General features: G+C 44.1%; 1 protein-coding gene across 1 annotated transcript in view; it reads right to left on the bottom strand.

Moving 5' to 3' along the window:
- Nucleotides 1-1412: 1412 nt before the first annotated feature.
- UBE2U (ubiquitin conjugating enzyme E2 U) overlaps nucleotides 1413-21469 on the bottom strand; it is a 34117-nt gene continuing 14060 nt past the window's right edge. Inside the window, exons 7-11 of the mRNA XM_040408826.1 lie at nucleotides 16513-16579; nucleotides 10409-10554; nucleotides 6519-6570; nucleotides 6343-6428; nucleotides 1413-1967 (exon numbers count right to left, since the gene is read on the bottom strand). Of these exons, the coding sequence (XP_040264760.1) occupies nucleotides 1786-1967; nucleotides 6343-6428; nucleotides 6519-6570; nucleotides 10409-10554; nucleotides 16513-16579 (533 nt within the window). The 3' untranslated portion in view covers nucleotides 1413-1785. The remainder of the gene's footprint in view (nucleotides 1968-6342; nucleotides 6429-6518; nucleotides 6571-10408; nucleotides 10555-16512; nucleotides 16580-21469) is intronic.

The following is a 21469-nucleotide window of genomic DNA, read 5'->3' on the forward strand; positions in this document are numbered from 1 at the left end:
GTTTTACCATCCAATCTCCCTTCCTTTCCAGACTTCTGCACCGCTTCCTAATCCTCTGTGCCGCCTCTCGCTCTCCCTCCATCCCCCCTCGCCCCTCCTCCTGCTGTAAGATATCGTGCGTGCGCACAGGGCTCTGAGAGGCTGGCGCCAGAGTGCAGGTCATACCTGGGTTGAGCGAAGTGCTGGCGCATGCGCACTTTGCTTCAAAAAGCCAAATCGAGAAGTCCGCACGGGCACATCAGGCAGAGCCCTGTGCGCAGGCGCGAGATCTTACAGCAGGAGGAGGGGGGATGGAGGGAGAGCGAGAGGCGGCACAGAGGATTAGGAGGCGGTGCAGAAGTCTGGAAAGGCGGCGCTAGGCACGATCGGCGGTGGGTGCGGCGGGCACCTTGCATCCCTTGACATCCCCTTGGGCACCTTATTTCTTTGAGTGACAGGTTAGTAAAAGCTGTTTTTTAGCAAAATAAGGCTACGGATCACAGTTAGAAGCCCACATTAGGAATCCTGATGAGGCCCTGAACATCAGCATATGTTTAGCTGACAGGGGTGAAACCTGGTGACAGAATCCCTTTAGGAGACGGCAGTGGCAGGGGTAGGGCCGGGGCCAAATGTTCCCGCTGAGGGAGCTGAAGGGATGATAGTAGGGAGCTGTGAAGGTGACCCTGACGGGGACTCATCATATGCCTCTAGGTCCTCAAACCCGGCCTCCTCATCAGAGCCGATATCAGAGCGCAGAAAAACGTGCAAAATTGAGGAGAAGAAGAAGGCGGGGAGTCCGGAGACTACCTGGAAAGATGGCCGACTGAAAACGCGCGAGCGGCCGAGATCTTGCGAGAACTCTGCCGCGATGTAATGCGGGTAGCGGAACAGCCAAAGGAGGAGGGCCGGAGCGAGAGGGTCGGAGGGGCAAGGACACAACAGCGGAGCGGTGCAGAGAAAGTGACGGTAAGCGGGGAAGGGTGAACGGAGACGAAACCAGACCAGACAGAGAAAAGGTGGAATACAATAAATAGATATATGTACACACAGGAAAAATATGGCACTAAACGATATGAATAAGAGTAAGAATCTAAGAATATATTCCGTATGGAAAAGAACAAGCACTGTGACGAAATCTCAAATGAGGAACAATTAACAATACTAGACACCAGCAAACCTGCTGAACAGAAGAAAGATGCACTTATCTGTGGCAGCAGCAAAGAAAGAGGAGGTGCTACTGGCCCATGAACACTTTATAGGGGCTCAGGAGGGGAGGGCCAGGTGCCATGGTGATATGCTAAGTTTCGGTTGTCAGTAAAGAGAGATTTATGCAATAGGAGCCTCCGTGTCTTGAAATAAAATGTGTGACCCATGGAGGTTGGAATCATACAAATGAACATTGTGTTGATGATCTGCAGCAGGTTTTATTTAGTTATATAGCGCTTACATATTCTGCAGAGCTGTACAGACATTAACGTCCCTAAAATCGGTCCCTGTCCCCACTGGAGCAATCTAACTTCATGGGGAGAACATACAAATTTCATGAAGATGTTGCCCTTGGTTCGATTTGAACCCAGAACTTCAGGTCTGCAAGGCATCAGTGCTATTCATATGGAGCAGGACATGACATAGATACTCAACTTTCTTTATTATACTCCGGAGCTGCACTCACAGTTCTGCTGCTTCCTATGGAAAACAGTCAGCAACTGGTTATTAAATATATCCCCTACTTAGTTCTATCCCCCTAACTGGGCAATGTATGAGGGATTGGGGGTTAATACTTTTAAGGATGGAACCGCCCATCAATCAGTCTTCCAGTAGCTCAGCGCTGAGGGTATTTGTCCAGGCCACCAAATTGTCCACTTCGTCCTCCAGTGGTTCTGCCTCCCGGGCTGATGACGCCAGCGTGTTGTCTGTGTGATGCCTCTTCTGAAAACTACTCTCAGCATCAGCTTTCATATCTACAATGGATGCCAAAATGTGACCCTCTAAGGACAAGAAATAAAATATATATAAGGAAGAGTACACCCCAGGGACCCCACTGTCCCCCCATAACATCGGCAGCAGAGGGGCAGCTAAAGCAGCTCTACAGCATGAGACCACGGCAAACAGCTCCTCATAGCTGAGCTTCCTGAGGCCTTGTGCATAATATAGGTGGAGTTAACAAACCATCTCCCCCCATAGAACTTTTTTTTTACAGAAAGTCCTGTACAGTTTGTGCCAGTTTTGCAGATGTAATAATGTTAAATAAATAAATTAATAGAAATTAAAATTTAATTATTATAAATTTGCCAGATGTGAATCTCAATCTAAGCAAAACTATATGACTATTGCATATGAAATTCACCTCTGCCCTCCAGTGGTCATTGATGAGTATTACATGTACATAGATATAGTGTAACATTTATAAAGTATACATGTTATATACACTGCCCAAAAAAATAAAGGGAACACTTAAACAACACAATGTAACTCCAAGTCAATCACACTTCTGTGAAATCAAACTGTCCACTTAGGAAGCAACACTGAGTGACAATCAATTTCACATGCTGTTGTGAAAATGGGATAGACAACAGGTGGAAATTATAGGCAATTATCAAGACACCCCCAATAAAGAAGTGGTTCTGCAGGTGGTAATCACAGACCACTTCTCAGTTCCTATGCTTCCTGGCTGATGTTTTGGTCACTTTTGAATGCTGGCGGTGCTTTCACTCTAGTGGTAGCATGAGACGGAGTCTACAACCCACACAAGTGGCTCAGGTAGTGCAGCTTATCCAGAATGGCACATCAATGCGAGCTGTGGCAAGAAGGTTTGCTGTGTCTGTCAGCGTAGTGTCCAGAGCATGAAGGCGCTACCAGGAGACAGGCCAGTACATCAGAAGACGTGGAGGAGGCCGTAGGAGGGCAACAACCCAGCGTTAGGACCGCTACCTCCACCTTTGTGCAAGGAGGAACAGGAGGAGCACTGCCAGAGCCCTGCAAAATGACCTCCAGCAGGCCACAAATGTGCATGTGTCTGCTCAAACGGTCAGAAACAGACTCCATGAGGGCCCGACGACCACAGGTGGGGGTTGTGCTTACAGCCCAACACCGTGCAGGACGTTTGGCATTTGCCAGAGAACACCAAGATTGGCAAATTCGCCACTGGCGCCCTGTGCTCTTCACAGATGAAAGCAGGCTCACACTGAGCACATGTGACAGACGTGACAGAGTCTGGAGACGCCGTGGAGAACGTTCTGCTGCCTGCAACATCCTCCAGCATGACCGGTTTGGCATTGGGTCAGTAATGGTGTGGGGTGGCATTTCTTTGGAGAGCCGCACAGCCCTCCATGTGCTCGCCAGAGGTAGCCTGACTGCCATTAGGTACCGAGATGAGATCCTCAGACCCCTTGTGAGACCATATGCTGGTGCGGTTTGCCCTGGGTTCCTCCTAATGCAAGACAATGCTAGACCTCATGTGGCTGAAGTGTTTCAGCAGTTCCTGCAAGACGAAGGCATTGATGCTATGGACTGGCCCGCCCGTTCCCCAGACCTGAATCCAATTGAGCACATCTGGGACATCATGTCTCGCTCTATCCACCAACGTCACGTTGCACCACAGACTGTCCAGGAGTTGGCAGATGCTTTAGTCCAGGTCTGGGAGGAGATCCCTCAGGAGACCGTCCGCCACCTCATCAGGAGCATGCACAGGCGTTGTAGGGAGGTCATACAGGCACGTGGAGGCCACACACACTACTGAGCCTCATTTTGACTTGTTTTAAGGACATTACATCAAAGTTGGATCAGCCAGTAGTGTGTTTTTCCACTTTAATTTTGAGTGTTACTCCAAATCCAGACCTCCATGGGTTGAAAAATTCGATTTCCATTTTTAATTTTTGTGTGATTTTGTTGTCAGCACATTCAACTATGTAAAGAACAAAGTATTTCAGAAGAATATTTAATTAATTCAGATCTAGGATGTGTTATTTTTGTGTTCCCTTTATTTTTCTGAGCAGTGTATTTTCTTTCCCGTTGCCTGTTTTGTAGCATTTTCTTGCTCTGAGTCAGTTCTTGTCCCCAAATAATCTTACAATCTAATTTCCCTCAAATTGATAGGAATAAAAGGGTAAGGAACAAGAAAAAAATCCAATGCGGATAAATAGAAATGTAAAGGAAGCAATACAAAAATAGAGCATTTAAATCACTAAAAAAGGAGGTTAGCAAGGAAGCACTGAAAAACTATAAGGAAAAAAACTAACAGAATATGTATAAAGCAAATAAAAGCAGCCAAACTAGAGACAGATATTTATTGGCAAAGAGAGTAAAACTAACCCTAAAGGGACCTTCAGTTATATAAATGGTAAAAAGTATAAATCTGAAGGTGTCGGCCCTTTATAGAGTGATGAGGGGGAAGTTGCAGACAGTGATGAGGAGAAAGCAAAGCTATTAAATATTTTTTTCTCTATTGTATTCACTGAGGAAACTAAGTTGTCAGATGAAATGCAGAATGTAAGAGTAAGGCTACATGCACATGACCGTTCCATTTTTGGCGGTCCGCAAACCGCAGATCTGCAAAAAACGGAAGCTGCCCGTGTGCCTTCTGCAATTTGGGGAACGTCAATATAAATGCCTATTCTTGTCCGCAAAGCACGGACAAGAATAGAACATGTTATATTTTTTTAGCGGGGGCCGCGGAACGGAGCAACGGATGCGGACATGCGCATCTTTTGCGGCCCCATTGAAGTGAATGGTTCCGCATCCGAGCCGCCAAAACGGCGGCTCGGATGCAGACCCAAACAACGGCCGTGTGCATGAGGCCTAAATTCCCCATTAAAAGTGCCCTGTCTGACCCAGGAAGAAGTACAGCAGCGTCTTAAAAAGATTAAAATAGACAAATCGCCGGTACCAGATGGCATACACCACCGTATCCTAAGAGAATTAAGTAATGTCATAGATAGACAATTATTTATGATATTTAAGGACTCCATATTGACAGGGAGTGTTTCACAGGATTGCCGCATGGCAAATGTGGTGCCAATATTCAAAAAGGGTCTAAAAACAGAGCCCAGAAACTATAGGCCGGTAAGTTTAACATCTGTTTTGGGTAAACTGTTTGAAGGTTTTCTAAGAGATTGTAACGGGGCGCCAAAGGCACACTCGGTCTCCCATCAGCCACAGACCTGCTGCTTAGCTTCGGGAGCGAGGATCTGTGTTCGGCCTCGTTCCCAGGGCGGCTTTTGCTAGCTGGGAGGCTCCCTGCTCCTAGGTCTGCCTTGAGCGCCGAGCTGATCACTCGGTGCTCGACTTGTCTGTCTGTCGGTCATGTGACGCTGGCCACGTCACATGACCCTCTCTTCCCACTATAAATATAGGCAACCTGCTGGCTACAGGTTGCCTGTGATTTTGGTTTCTTAGGCTGTGTATTATTATTGTTATTAAGCTTACCTTTGGATTTGACCCTTGATCTGCTTCCTGACACCTCTTCTGCCTGCTCCCTGAACCTTGACGCTACCTGACCTCGGCTTGCTTTTGGATTTTGTCTTTGCCTCTTCTCTTGTACTGACGTGACCTCCCGGATCTGTCTCTGTCTCCTCTCTCGTACTGACGTGACCTCCTGGACTGACCCCGGCTAGTTGACCCGCCTCGCCCTTCCGTTTTTGGTGGTACCTTGCTTGGTCCACCTCTCTGTCCGTTCGAGTGCTACCTCTCATTGGCTGTCCGCTTCCCCGCTTCCCTGCTGTCTATATCTCTCTGCTTGCACTTACTCAGGTCAGGGACTGTCGCCCAGTTGCGCCCCGTCACCTAGGGCGGGTGGTGCAAGTAGGCAGGGTCGGGGGACCGGGTCGCAGCTCAGGGGGTGCACCTCCCCTCTATCTTTATACCCGTGACGCTACCCCGTGACAGAGATGTTATCTTGGAGTACCACAATGAAAATAACTAAGGAGAGATCTAATAACTATGTATAAATATGGATGTATTTCTGGAGTGTAATAATATTACAGGTTATATTTACTAGAGAGGGGTCGTTGATCAGGGGAGTTATTCTGATGCCTGATTGGAGTAGGGAAATCATTTTTTCCCCCTTAAATCAGGAAAATTGCCTTCTACCTCCCTTTTTTCCCCCTTCCTCTGGATCAGCATGCAGGATAACAGACTGAACTGGATGGAAGGAGGGCTTTTTTCAGCTTAACAATCTATGTTACTATGATATGGAGGATCATTGCTGGAAAGTATCAGCAGAAAATCTCTCTTACAAAGAACAAAATGAACACCATTCAGTTCAGTTCTTTAATAATTGTACATATTGAAGAGACAATCTTATCCTGTACTTAGGACCCCCAATAATACAGCCATACCGTGTATCCAGCACCGGACACCTCATACCTGTCAATCTGCACAGCGTACATCCCCCAGCAAGCTCCGCTCTGCTCGTCCGGTCACTAAGAAGTCCATGAATAAAGATGCTGTATCTGCAAATACAAAATACATCATCTATTCCTGTAGAATATCACATGGGCTGCAGGGACCTGGACATCTGCTTTATAACACCCCGTACTTACACTTTATTTCCATTCCTCATCTCTTCCAATTCTTTAGTTGATGTTCTTGATTCTGTTATAAAGAAGTGAGATCAGAAAATCCAGGAATCCATACCACAAATACTGAAAATAAAGTTATATTCCTGTGCATAGGAGGCAGCTATCACGACAGGTAGGTAAGCAGGGAAATCACCAAACACGGGAAAACAAACAGAACAAACGACTAGGCCCAAAAGCTAGGGAGAAAAGGGTCACCTCCTAGCGATCCCTAAAAGCTTTCCCTAAACTACTGTGCCCATGTGCATACCCTTGGATATGCACATGCCCTTGTGCCTAAACCTAAACACCCTGGGTAGGGAAAAGGGAAGAGGCAACCTGCTTCTTCAAACGAGGAGGAAGCAAGCGTCTTCCTAGAGGCCTAGATAAAACACACAAAGGGAAATGAAGGAGAGGACTTATCTTGAGAAGAGCTGGAGCAGACGATCCACCACAAATCAAGAGCTCCCAGGAAAGAACTATAACCCGCACAGGCAACTGGGGGAAGGAGGGATAAAAAGCCTCACTAACAATGAAACCCAGTACACCTGAGGGAAGGTGGATCCAGCTCAAACCCCAATCAAAACAAACAAAGAAGTCAGACATCTGCAGCCAGTCTGACAGACCTCCGCACATTCACAGAGCAAGGCGTGACAGCAGTATTATAATATTTATATTCTTGTACATAGGAATTGTATTATAGTAGTTATATTCTTGCACATAGGAGCAGTATTATAGTATCTATATTCCTGTACATAGGAGCAGTATTATAGTATTTATATTCTTGTACATAGGAGCAGTATTATAGTAGTTATATTCTTGTACATAGGAGCAGTATTATAGTAGTTATATTCCTGTACATAGGAGCAGTATTATAGTAGTTATATTCTTGTACATAGGAGCAGTATTATAGTAGTTATATTTTTGTACATAGTCGGCAGTATTATAGTAGTTATATTCTTGTACATAGGAGCTGTATTATAGTAGTTATATTCTTGTACATAAGAAGCAGTATTATAGTAGTTATATTCTTGTACATAGGAGCAGTATTATAGTAGTTATATTATTGTACATAGGAGCAGTATTACAGTAGTTATATTCTTGTACATAGGAGGCAGTATTATAGTAGTTATATTCTTGTACATAAGAAGCAGTATTACAGTAGTTATATTCTTGTACATAGGAGGCAGTATTATAGTAGTTATATTCTTGTACATAGGAGCAGTATTATAGTAGTTATATTCTTGTACATAGGAGCAGTATTATAGTAGTTATATTCTTGTACATAGGAGCAGTATTATAGTAGTTATATTCTTGTACATAGGAGGCAGTATTATAGTAGTTATATTCTTGTACATAGGAGCAGTATTATAGTAGTTATATTCCTGTACAGAGGAGCTGTATTATAGTAGTTATATTCTTGTACATAAGAAGCAGTATTATAGTAGTTATATTCTTGTACATAGGAGGCAGTATTATAGTAGTTATATTCTTGTACATAGGAGCAGTATTATAGTAGTTATATTCTTGTACATAGGAGCAGTATTATAGTAGTTATATTCTTGTACATAGAAGGCAGTATTATAGTAGTTATATTCTTGTACATAGGAGCAGTATTATAGTAGTTATATTCTTGTTCATAGGAGCAGTATTATAGTAGTTATATTCTTGTACATAGGAGCAGTATTCTAATAGTTATATTCTTGTACATAGGAGCAGTATTATAGTAGTTATATTCTTGTACATAGGAGGCAGTTTTATAGTAGTTATATTCTTGTACATAGGAGGCAGTATTATAATAGTTATATTCTTGTACATAGGAGCAGTATTATAGTAGTTATTTTCTTGTACATAGGAGCAGTATTATAGTAGTTATATTCTTGTACATAGGAGCAGTATTATAGTAGTTATATTCTTGTACATAGGAGGCAGTATTATAGTAGTTATATTCTTGTACATAGGAGCAGTATTATAGTAGTTATATTCTTGTACATAGGAGGCAGTATTATAGTAGTTATATTCTTGTACATAGGAGCAGTATTATAGTGGTTATATTCTTGTACATAGGAGTAGTATTATAGTAGTTATATTCTTGTACATAGGAGCAGTATTATAGTAGTTATATTCTTGTACATAGGAGGCAGTATTATAATAGTTATATTCTTGTACATAGGAGCAGTATTATAGTAGTTATATTCTTGTACATAGGAGGCAGTTTTGTAGTAGTTATATTCTTGTACATAGGAGCAGTATTATAGTAGTTATATTCTTGTACATAGGAGCACTATTATAGTAGTTATATTTTTGTACATTGGAGCAGTATTATTGTAGTTATATTCTTGTACATAGGAGGCAGCATTATAGTAGTTATATTCTTGTACATAGGAGCAGTATTGTAGTAGTTATATTCTTGTACATAAGAGCTGTATTATAGTAGTTATATTCTTGTACATAGTCGGCAGTATTATAGTAGTTACATTCTTGTACATAGGAGCTGTATTATAGTAGTTATATTCTTGTACATAAGAAGCAGTATTATAGTAGTTATATTCTTGTACATAGGAGCAGTATTATAGTAGTTATATTATTGTACATAGGAGCAGTATTACAGTAGCTATATTCTTGTACATAGGAGGCAGTATTATAGTAGTTATATTCTTGTACATAAGAAGCAGTATTATAGTAGTTATATTCTTGTACATAGGAGCAGTATTACAGTAGTTATATTCTTGTACATAGGAGGCAGTATTATAGTAGTTATATTCTTGTACATAGGAGCAGTATTATAGTAGTTATATTCTTGTACATAGGAGCAGTATTATAGTAGTTATATTCCTGTACAGAGGAGCTGTATTATAGTAGTTATATTCTTGTACATAAGAAGCAGTATTATAGTAGTTATATTCTTGTACATAGGAGGCAGTATTATAGTAGTTATATTCTTGTACATAGGAGCAGTATTATAGTAGTTATATTCTTGTACATAAGAGCTGTATTATAGTAGTTATATTCTTGTACATAGTCGGCAGTATTATAGTAGTTATATTCTTGTACATAGGAGCTGTATTATAGTAGTTATATTCTTGTACATAAGAAGCAGTATTATAGTAGTTATATTCTTGTACATAGGAGCAGTATTATAGTAGTTATATTATTGTACATAGGAGCAGTATTACAGTAGCTATATTCTTGTACATAGGAGGCAGTATTATAGTAGTTATATTCTTGTACATAAGAAGCAGTATTATAGTAGTTATATTCTTGTACATAGGAGCAGTATTACAGTAGTTATATTCTTGTACATAGGAGGCAGTATTATAGTAGTTATATTCTTGTACATAGGAGCAGTATTATAGTAGTTATATTCTTGTACATAGGAGCAGTATTATAGTAGTTATATTCCTGTACAGAGGAGCTGTATTATAGTAGTTATATTCTTGTACATAAGAAGCAGTATTATAGTAGTTATATTCTTGTACATAGGAGGCAGTATTATAGTAGTTATATTCTTGTACATAGGAGCAGTATTATAGTAGTTATATTCTTGTACATAGGAGCAGTATTATAGTAGTTATATTCTTGTACATAGGAGCAGTATTATAGTAGTCATATTCTTGTACATAGGAGGCAGTATTATAGTAGTTATATTCTTGTACATAGGAGGCAGTTTTATAGTAGTTATATTCTTGTACATAGGAGCAGTATTATAGTAGTTATACTCTTGTACATAGGAGCAGTATTATAGTAGTCATATTCTTGTACATAGGAGGCAGTATTATAGTAGTTATATTCTTGTACATAGGAGCAGTATTATAGTAGTTATATTCTTGTACATAGGAGCAGTATTATAGTAGTTATATTCTTGTACATAGTAAGTAGTATTATAGTAGTTTTATGACAATGTTTTCTCTGAAGTATTCCTTGTAGCTTACTTTTATGCTTTACACTCTGGACTGTCTTTGATGTGGCAATTTCACTCCACGTCTTGTGGTAATTCTCAAAGGAGACAGATTTTATCTTCCTGAAATAAGTATTACAGTAAACACAAATGGATCAAAACTTAATGCAATAAGAGTGATAGGAAATTGGAAATCTTTTTTTGTGGAAAGCACCATTTATAATTATTTTATTAAAACTGTAAAAACACCAATATGCTTTCATATTTGTATGGACATCCTGTTACATTGTTTATTGTGTGGCTGTTGCTGGAGCGTAACTATAATTCACTGCATAATAAGATGGGATGCCCCACCGCCTAGTGTAAGAATACTAAAACAGCATTATAAGTAGCAAAAATCATAGGCACCATTTATTAAAAACACATAATATAGCAAAAAGTTGGCGTATTACTATTCCTCACAAAAAGGTTCAATGTTCTTGCACCTGATTGGGCCCCCCAAACCTCTGGGCCCTATATTTACTATGTTACTATGGCTATACAGTAGTTATGCCTTTGACTGCAAATATCTGATTTACTAATAAACCTAGTTCAGCATTTTTCATTCCATAATAATCTAGGCTTTCTGATGAGAGCTCAGATTTGGTGGGCATCTCACTTCCCCGTGCCAATTCATAGCTGGCATAGATTTAAATTTATGATGCACGGACTGACGAGTGATGCGCCAAATTTATTAAGAGGCCTTTGTACTAAGCTGGGAATGTATCAAACCCTGCAGGCAGGAATTCTGGCAAAAAATAGCATTTTGCGACATTTGGGGTTAAGGCCGCATGCACACAAAAGTTTTTTTTTCCGTTTCCGTTTTCCCGTTCCATTCAAAGATAGAACATGTCCTATTATTGTCCGCATAACGGACAAGGATAGTACTGTTCTATTAGGGGCCAGATATTCTGTTCAGCAAAAAACGGAATGCACACGGATGTCATCCGTATTTTTTGCGGATTTGTTTTTTGCGCACCGCAAAACACTGAAAAAGCCATACGGTCGTGTGCAAGAGGCCTAACTCACCAGCTCTGTTCATCAGCTGCGCTCCAGATTTATCATTGCAAGTTTTAAAAAGTTGGAAAAAAAGTTAAAAACTAACTCCAGTGTGGAAGGGGGTGCGGGAAAACGGGGGAAGCATTTCACAAAAGTGTTAGATTTAAAGATTAATCAAATTTACCAAACGATGGGGGCAGTGGCTTAGCTAGAAATGACTGCGCCCCACAGCAAATTTCTGAATGGGCCCCCCTCCCCCAGTAATTTTTTCGCAACCCCTTCCTTTCATGTCGCCCCCATTCCTGTGGCCAGTAAAGATCGCTCTCTCAGACCAGGCCCGGCCGCTGTTCCATCCGTTTTCTACACTGTCTATACTGTCACTGTATATCATTTCATTGTGTGATACTGTTGAGGGGGCCCTGACCAAATCCTTTAGTCCTCCTCCTCCTGAATGGGCCCCTTCTGGGTCAGGGCCCCAAAGCAGCCGCTCCCCCTGCTTCTACTATAGCTACGCCCCTGGATGGGGGTAATTTATTAAAGGACCCCTTTATGAAGCCCAATATGTGTCATTTGCTAAATTTGGTGCCAAGTCAAGTACGCCAACGCAGATTGAAGGAGAACTGACTTTAACTATTACCCTCATGATAAATTCCCTCCGAGGACTGACATATGTAACACTTATGTATGCATTGAAATCAGGCCCATTTCCTCTAAACTGCGCTCCCTTGTTGGGTGGGACAGAAAACATGTCTGCACGCATGTACGCAACTTTTCTTTTTTGTGCAAATACCTGCTTACATCTCAGTTTCCTAGAGCCCTGATTCTCAGTGTTTTGCGAATTCTCAAGTTTCAGTGGATCTTTGCTTTATTTTGGCTTATATATCTGTGTTTTATAATAAATATATATTGAAATTGGGAGATCAAATGTCTAAACATGGCCTGTTCATTGCCCATAATGAATAACAGCTTTGTCCCCCTTCAGTCTGCGCTCACTGGAAATAAGATGCGACCCCAAATTTGCAATAAAGAGAAAAAAATGTATTATTATTAATTTTAGGCCTCATGCACACGAACGTTTTTTTTCACGGTCCGCAAAAACAGGGTCCGTAGGTCCGTGATCCGTGACCGTTTTTTCGTCCGTGGGTCTTCCTTGATTTTTGGCGGATCCACGGACATGAAAAAAAAGTCATTTTGGTGTCCGCCTGGCCGTGCGGAGCCAAACGGATCCGTCCTGAATTACAATGCAAGTCAATGGGGACGGATCCGTTTGACGTTGACACAATATGGTGCCATTTCAAACGGATCCGTCCCCATTGACTTTCAATGTAAAGTCCGGAGTCCCTTTTATACCATCAGATCGGAGTTTTCTCCAATCCGATGGTATATTTTAACTTGAAGCGTCCCCATCACCATGGGAATGCCTCTATGTTAGAATATACTGTCGGATATGAGTTAGATCGTGAAACCTCATTTCCGACAGTATATTCTAACACAGAGGCGTTCCCATGGTGATGGGGACGCTTCTAGTTAGAATATACTACAAACTGTGTACATGACTGCCATCCGATCTCTTACAGGGGGCCGTGATCAGCACAATTAACCCCTCAGGTGCTGCACCTGAAGGGGTTAATTGTACTATCATATCCCCCTGTAAGAGATCAGGGCTGCCAGGCAGCAGGGGGCAGACCCCCCCCCCCCTCCCCAGTTTGAATATCATTGGTGGCCAGTGCGGCCCCCCCCCCCTTCCTCCATTGTAATAAATCGTTGGTGGCACAGTGTGCGCCCCCCCTTCCTCCCTCTATTGTAATAATTCGTTGGTGGCACAGTGTGCCCCCCCCCCCCGCCTCCCCCCCCCTTCCTCCCTCTATTGTAATAATTCGTTGGTGGCACAGTGTGCGCCCCCCCCCCCCCCCTTCCTCCCTCTATTGTAATAAATTGTTGGTGGCAATCATTGGCCCCCCTCCCTCTATAGCATTAACAACATTGGTGGCCAGTGTGCGGCCTCCCATCTTGCGCCCCCCCCCCCCCCCCCGATCATTGGTGGCAGCGGGTTACTAGCAATAGTACAAGATTCATACTTACCTGGGAGCTGTCATGTTCGTGTCCGGCCGGGAGCTCCTCCTACTGGTAAGTGACGGTTCATTTAGCAATGCGCCGCACAGACCTGAGGCTGTCACTTACCAGTAGGTGGAGCTCCCGGCCGGACACGAACATCGCAGCAGCAGGTAAGTATTAATCTTCTACTATTGTACTATTGCTAAGTAACCATGGCAACGAGGACTGTAGTAGCGTCCTGGTTGCCATGGTTACCGATCGGAGCCCCAGCGATTAAACTGGGACTCCGATCGGAACTCCGCTGCCACCAATGATGATGGGGGGGAGGGGGGGGGAGATGGGAGGCTGCCCACTGGCCACCAACGTTGTTAATGCTATAGAGGGGGGGGGGCAATGGGGGGCGCACACTGTGCCACCAACGATTTATTACAATAGAGGGAGGAAGGGGGGGGGGGCGCACACTGTGCCACCAACGAATTATTACAATAGAGGGAGGGGGGGGGGGGCCGCACTGGCCACCAATGATATTCAAACTGGGGAGGGGGGGGGGGGGGCTGCCCCCTGCTGCCTGGCAGCCCTGATCTCTTACAGGGGGATATGATAGTACAATTAACCCTTTCAGGTGCCGCACCTGAAGGGGTTAATTGTGCTGATCACGGCCCCCTGTAAGAGATCGGGTGCTGCCAGGCAGCAGGGGGCAGTCTTGTACACAGTTTGTAGTGTATTCTAACTAGAAGCGTCCCCATCACCATGGGAACGCTTCTGTGTTAGAATATACTGTCGGTTCTGAGTTTTCACGAAGTGAAAACTCAGCTTTGAAAAAGCTTTATGCAGACGGATCTTCGGATCCGTCTGTATAAAAACTAACCTACGGCCACGGATCACGGACACGGATGCCAATCTTGTGTGCATCCGTGTTCTTTCACGGACCCATTGACTTGAATGGGTCCGTGAACCGTTGGCCGTGAAAAAAATAGGACAGGTCATATTTTTTTCACGGCCAGGAAACACGGATCACGGATGCGGCTGCAAAACGGTGCATTTTCCGATTTTTCCACGGACCCATTGAAAGTCTATGGGTCCGCGAAAAAAAACGGAAAACGGCACAACGGCCACGGGTGCACACAACGGTCGTGTGCATGAGGCCTTAGAGTGTGAATCGAATCAGAAAATCATATTTCCCTCTATTAAAATTAGATTGACATGTTTATAGCACCTCATCTTGGTGCAGTATGTGCAGACTTGCAATGCTGGGGCACAGCCACCAGGGGGCAGTGTCAGAGAGCTGGTGGTCAGGACTGTGCAGGGCACACTGCAGACAGGGTTTGGTTTGTTTGGAGAGTGCATGCTCTGGGGCGGAGGCGCGCAGCTTCTGGACCAGGAGACACTGCGCTCTGTGAGGATATATTCAATAGAAGAATTCAGACTGGGGATTTCCTGTAAACCAAGAAAATGATTCCTGCCACTGCAGAATACATGGCCACATTCACAGGCTGCGTATTACTGCCAAATATCTGGACATAAAGGGGACCTCCTGATCCCCATGTAAAGGCTATGGGTGCACCGTGGCAGGCTCTCTTATGGGTGCACCGTGGCAGGCTCTCTTATGGGTGCACCGTGGCAGGCTCTCTTATGGGTGCACCGTGGCAGGCTCTCTTATGGGTGCACCGTGGCAGGCTCTCTTATGGGTGCACCGTGGCAGGCTCTCTTATGGGTGCACCGTGGCAGGCTCTCTTACGGGTGCACCGTGGCAGGCTCTCTTACGGGTGCACCGTGGCAGGCTCTCTTACGGGTGCACCGTGGCAGGCTCTCTTATGGGTGCACCGTGGCAGGCTCTCTTATGGGTGCACCGTGGCAGGCTCTCTTATGGGTGCACCGTGGCAGGCTCTCTTATGGGTGCACCGTGGCAGGCTCTCTTATGGGTGCACCGTGGCAGGCTCTCTTATGGGTGAACCGTGGCAGGCTCTCTTATGGGTGGACTGTGGCAGGCTCTCTTTATGGGTGCAGGGTGTTAGGCTCTGTTTAGGGTGCACTGTGATTTCACCCTATGTGTTGCACCACAGGTCACTTTCCGGGGTGGATTGTTCTGTATTATTTGGATGAGATTTACCTTACTGCTACTGTAATATGCCGGGGATGTTCTGCCTAGATCCACACTGGACGGAGACGCTGCAGATTTGTTGGAGCAGATTCACTACCTTCTAAAGTACCAAGTATCCACATGCTGCAAAAAATGTGGCAGTGTAAATTGACCTGCGGTGCGGATTTTAAATTTCCTGCATGTTAAGTTGCAGTATTTCATTATGTGGATATGACTATTTGCAATGCAGTAAAATCTGCTGCAAATCTGTGACAAATTCACAGAAATTCCACCTTTTGACCTCAGAATCACCAAAATTCCCCCCACCCCCGTGTGACCGTCCCCTTATAGCATTTGACAGACCCTATTGTAAAGACTGCATTTGCTTTCATTCTTAAAGGGGCTGTAAACCCCTGAGGATCATTTCTGCTGTGACCAGCCCCCGCAGTGGGAATCTGATCCCCGATGCTGGGTTCCGACTCCTTCGCTCCCCTGGCTCTGCCACAGCTCCCGGGTCTCCCTGTATTAATAACGTGGGTCATGTGGCCGCTGCAGCCAATGCCTGACCGCAGCGGTGTCGCCTATGCATCACGTGACAATAAACGGGGCATCTTCTGCCCACCTTACGCTATCTGTAATGGTAATATTATAGCGTTGCTCACTGACGGGGGGTATAAAGGTGCTTATGCGCCAATCTCTCCCAGTCCTTTTACTACAGGATGAAATTAAATGCTGAAACAAGCACAATATAAGAAAATCAGGTCCGTCAACAGCAGCTTGCTGACGATCTCCAGTCAAGAGCACAGTAGAAAAACTGAAACATTGTGCAAAAAACTGAAAACGATGTCACCGAGATAAGTGACCTGGGTCGTGCAATTCATAATAACCAATGAGAAGATATTACAAACCTGGGTGCGGGGGTGCAGAGCGGGGGCGGGGTCCTTCTTATCACGTTGCTGCGTTGTATTGAGCCATCTGCAATTTAAACATGAAGCAATGACCGTGACTGACTACAGCACTGCGGAATATGTCGGCGCTATATAAATAATATTTGAATCGCTTTTGTGGGTCGAGAGGGGTTAACACATAAGGCCTCGTCCACACACCTCCATTTTTCACGCATTTTCCACAGACAGCACACATGCCCATCGATTTGAATGTGTCTGTTCACACATCGGTATTTTTTCACACTACTTTGGTCCGTGATGCGTCTATGGGTCCGTAAAAAAAAAAAATCACGCACACAACACGGATGGGGTCCGTTTTTCACTGAAGATAGATAGAAAAAGCTCTTGAAATTACATTTTCAGCTGAGCAACGTCTGTGGATTACGGATGACGCACAGAGGGGGAAAAAAACGGACACACGAACCATCAATGGATCCTTCACGGATTAAAAAAAGACGCTTTTTTTCACGTTGGTAATGCTGATATGAAAATGTGAACGAGGCCTAAGCCCCGTCCTCTGTGATGAGCGCCACCTGCTTCCCGCCCGGCGCACACAGCGATAAGACAGTCAGAAATGGCTTTTTATAGATCGTTTTTTTGGGAACAGAACCTGAAAGTAAAAGAATCAGCAATGGGAGTGCGGCCAGATGATATAGTCTTACAGGAAAGTTCTACACTCAGCTCTAATCTCAGGACGGAAAGTAGCATTACTTGTACTCATTGGGGACTTTGTGCAAAAGCCATTTGCAAATCTTTTGGTGCCAGATGACGTCTTCCTGTGAGATCACCGGGCTGGGCTGCCAGAAGAAGCAATGATCTGTGTGAAGCCTCGCGGAGAGAGAAGAATTCACTCCTGGTATGTCAGAGCGTCAATATCTCACAACTTTTAATTTTACTTCCCCTCAACCCGATCAGTGCAGAAATGTCTACTGTCACCCCAAAAATTGTGTTTATAGTCTTTCCAGTAAAATAGTTTAAAGGGAACGTGTTATGCTGAACGTGGTGTTTGAGCTGCAGGCAGCGTGTTATAGAGCAGGAGGAGCTGAGCATATTATATATAAAGAGAACCCGTCACCGTGTAATCTGCAGGCAGCGTGTTATAGAGCAGGAGGAGCTGAGCAGATTATATATAAAGAGAACCGGTCACCATGTAATCTGCAGGCAACGTGTTATAGAGCAGGAGGAGCTGAGCAGATTATATATAAAGAGAACCTGTCACCGTGTAATCTGCAGGCAGCGTGTTATAGAGCAGGAGGAGCTGAGCAGATTATATATAAAGAGAACCTGTCACCATGTAATCTGCAGGCAGCGTGTTATAGAGCAGGAGGAGCTGAGCACATTATATATAAAGAGAACCCGTCACCGTGTAATCTGCAGGCAGCATGTTATAGAGCAGGAGAAACTGAGCAGATTATATATAAAGAGAACCTGTCACCATGTAATCTGCAGGCAGCGTGTTATAGAGCAGGAGGAGCTGAGCAGATTATATATAAAGAGAACCCGTCACCGTGTAATCTGCAGGCAGCGTGTTATAGAGCAGGAGGAGCTGAGCAGATTATATATAAAGAGAACCTGTCACCGTGTAATCTGCAGGCAGCGTGTTATAGAGCAGGAGGAGCTGAGCAGATTATAGATAAAGAGAATTGGTCACCGTGTAATCTGCAGGCAGCGTATTATAGAGCAGGAGGAGCTGAGCAGATTATATATAAAGAGGACCTGTCACCGTGTAATCTGCAGGCAGCGTGTTATAGAGCAGGAGGAGCTGAGCAGATTATATATAAAGAGAACCAGTCACCGTGTAATCTGCAGGCAGCGTGTTATAGAGCAGGAGGAGCTGAGCAGATTATATATAAATAGAACCTGTCACCATGTAATCTGCAGGCAGCGTGTTATAGAGCAGGAGGAGCTGAGCAGATTATATATAAAGAGAACCCGTCACCGTGTAATCTGCAGGCAGTGTGTTATAGAGCAGGAGGAGCTGAGCAGATTATATATAAAGAGAACCTGTCACCGTGTAATCTGCAGGCAGCGTGTTATAGAGCAGGAGGAGCTGAGCAGATTATATATAACGAGAACCCGTCACCGTGTAATCTGCAGGCAGCGTGTTATAGAGCAGGAGGAGCTGAGCAGATTATATATAAAGAGAACCTGTCACCATGTAATCTGCAGGCAGCGTGTTATAGAGCAGGAGGAGCTGAGCAGATTATATATAAAGAGAACCTGTCACCGTGTAATCTGCAGGCAGCGTGATATAGAGCAGGAGGAGCTGAGCAGATTATATATAAAGAGAACCTGTCACCGTGTAATCTGCAGGCAGCGTGTTATAGAGCAGGAGGATCTGAGCAGATTATATATAAAGAGAACCTGTCACCATGTAATCTGCAGGCAGCACGTTAAAGAGCAGGAGGAGCTGAGCAGATTATATATAAAGAGGACCAGTCACCATGTAATCTGCAGGCAGTGTGTTATAGAGCAGGAGGAGCTGAGCAGATTATATATAAAGAAAACCTGTCACCGTGTAATCTGCAGGCAGCGTGTTATAGAGCAGGAGGAGCTGAGCAGATTATATATAAAGAGGACCTGTCACCGTGTAATCTGCAGGCAGTGTGTTATAGAGCAGGAGGAGCTGAGCAGATTATATATAAAGAGAACCTGTCACCGTGTAATCTGCAGGCAGCGTGTTATAGAGCAGGAGGAGCTGAGCAGATTATATATAAAGAGGACCTGTCACCGTGTAATCTGCAGGCAGCATGTTATAGAGCAGGAGGAGCTGAGCAAATTATATATAAAGAGGACCTGTCACCGTGTAATCTGCAGGCAGTGTGTTATAGAGCAGGAGGAGCTGAGCAGATTATATATAAAGAGAACCTGTCACTGTGTAATCTGCAGGCAGTGTGTTATAGAGCAGGAGGAGCTGAGCAGATTATATATACAGAGAACCTGTCACCGTGTAATCTGCAGGCAGCGTGTTATAGAGCAGGAGGAGCTGAGCAGATTATATATAAAGAGGACCTGTCACCGTGTAATCTGCAGGCAGTGTGTTATAGAGCAGGAGGAGCTGAGCAGATTATATATAAAGAGAACCTGTCACCGTGTAATCTGCAGGCAGCGTGTTATAGAGCAGGAGGAGCTGAGCAGATTATATATAAAGAGGACCTGTCACCGTGTAATCTGCAGGCGTGTTATAGAGCAGGAGGAGCTGAGCAGATTATATATAAAGAGGACCTGTCACCGTGTAATCTGCAGGCAGCATGTTATAGAGCAGGAGGAGCTGAGCAGATTATATATAAAGAGGACCTGTCACCGTGTAATCTGCAGGCAGTGTGTTATAGAGCAGGAGGAGCTGAGCAGATTATATATAAAGAGAACCTGTCACCATGTAATCTGCAGGCAGCGTGTTATAGAGCAGGAGGAGCTGAGCAGATTATAGATAAAGAGAATTGGTCACCGTGTAATCTGCAGGCAGCGTGTTATAGAGCAGGAGGAGCTGAGCAGATTATATATAAAGAGAACCCGTCACCATGTAATCTGCAGGCAGCGTGTTATAGAGCAGGAGGTGCTGAGCAGATTATATAGAGTTTTATGGAAAAGATTTAGTTATTTCACACTGGTGTTTTGGCTTTCCGTTTCTGAGATGCGTTCAGGGCTCTCACAAGCGGTCCAAAACGGATCAGTTTTCCCTAATGCATTTTGAATGGGAAAAGATGCGCTCAGAATGCATCAGTTTGCCTCCATTCCGTCTCCATTCCACTTTGGCGGCAAGCAGCGTTTTGGTGTCCGTCTGACGAAACTGAGCCAAACGGATCCGTCCCCATTGACTTACATTGTGTGTCAGGACGGATCCGTCTTGGCTATGTTACAGATAATACAAACGGATCCGTTCATGACGATTCATGCGGTTGTATTATTGTAATAAATCCGTTTTTGCAGATCCATGACGGATCTGCCCAAAATGCGATGACATCCGTTTTTTTTTTGTGTGTATTCATTGTAACAATGCCTAAAACGGACAAGATTAGGACATGTTCTATCTTTTTTGTGGGGCTATGGAACGGACATACTGATGCGGACAGCACATGGTGAATGAATAGGTCCCCATCCTATCCACTAAAAAATCTGAACGGACACGGAAACAAACAACGTTCGTGTGCACGCAGCCTAAGCTTGTATTTTATACATTTAAATTCCTGCTCATTCTGGACTTTGGAGTCAGGAAGGCGGTCCTATCAGTGATTGACAGCTATGTCTGTTTACACGGTCATAGAGGGAAGGCTGTCAATCACTGATCCTGTATCATACTCCAGAGCTGCACTCACTATTCTGCTGGTGCAGTCACTGTGTACATACATTACATTACTTATCCTGTACTGATCCTGAGTTACACCCTGTATTATACTCCAGAGCTGCACTCACTATTCTGCTGGTGCAGTCACTGTGTACATACATTACTTATCCTGTACTGATCCAGAGTTACATCCTGTACTATACTCCAGAGCTGCACTCACTATTCTGCTGGTGGAGTCACTGTGTACATACATTACTTATCCTGTACTGATCCAGAGTTACATCCTGTATTATACTCCAGAGCTGCACTCACTATTCTGCTGGTGCAGTCACTGTGTACATACATTACTTATCCTGTACTGATCCAGAGTTACATCCTGTATTATACTCCAGAACTGCACTCACTATTCTGCTGGTGCAGTCACTGTGTACATACATTACTTATCCTGTACTGATCCTGAGTTACATCCTGTATTATACTCCAGAGCTGCACTCACTATTCTGCTGGTGCAGTCACTGTGTTCATACATTTCTTATCCTGTACTGATCCTGAGTTACATCCTGTATTATACTCCAGAGCTGCACTCCCTATTCTGCTGGTGGAGTCCCTGTGTACATACATTACATTACTTAT

The sequence above is a fragment of the Bufo bufo genome, chromosome 9, assembly GCF_905171765.1.
Source record: "Bufo bufo chromosome 9, aBufBuf1.1, whole genome shotgun sequence".
In the NCBI taxonomy this organism is placed as follows: domain Eukaryota; kingdom Metazoa; phylum Chordata; class Amphibia; order Anura; family Bufonidae; genus Bufo; species Bufo bufo.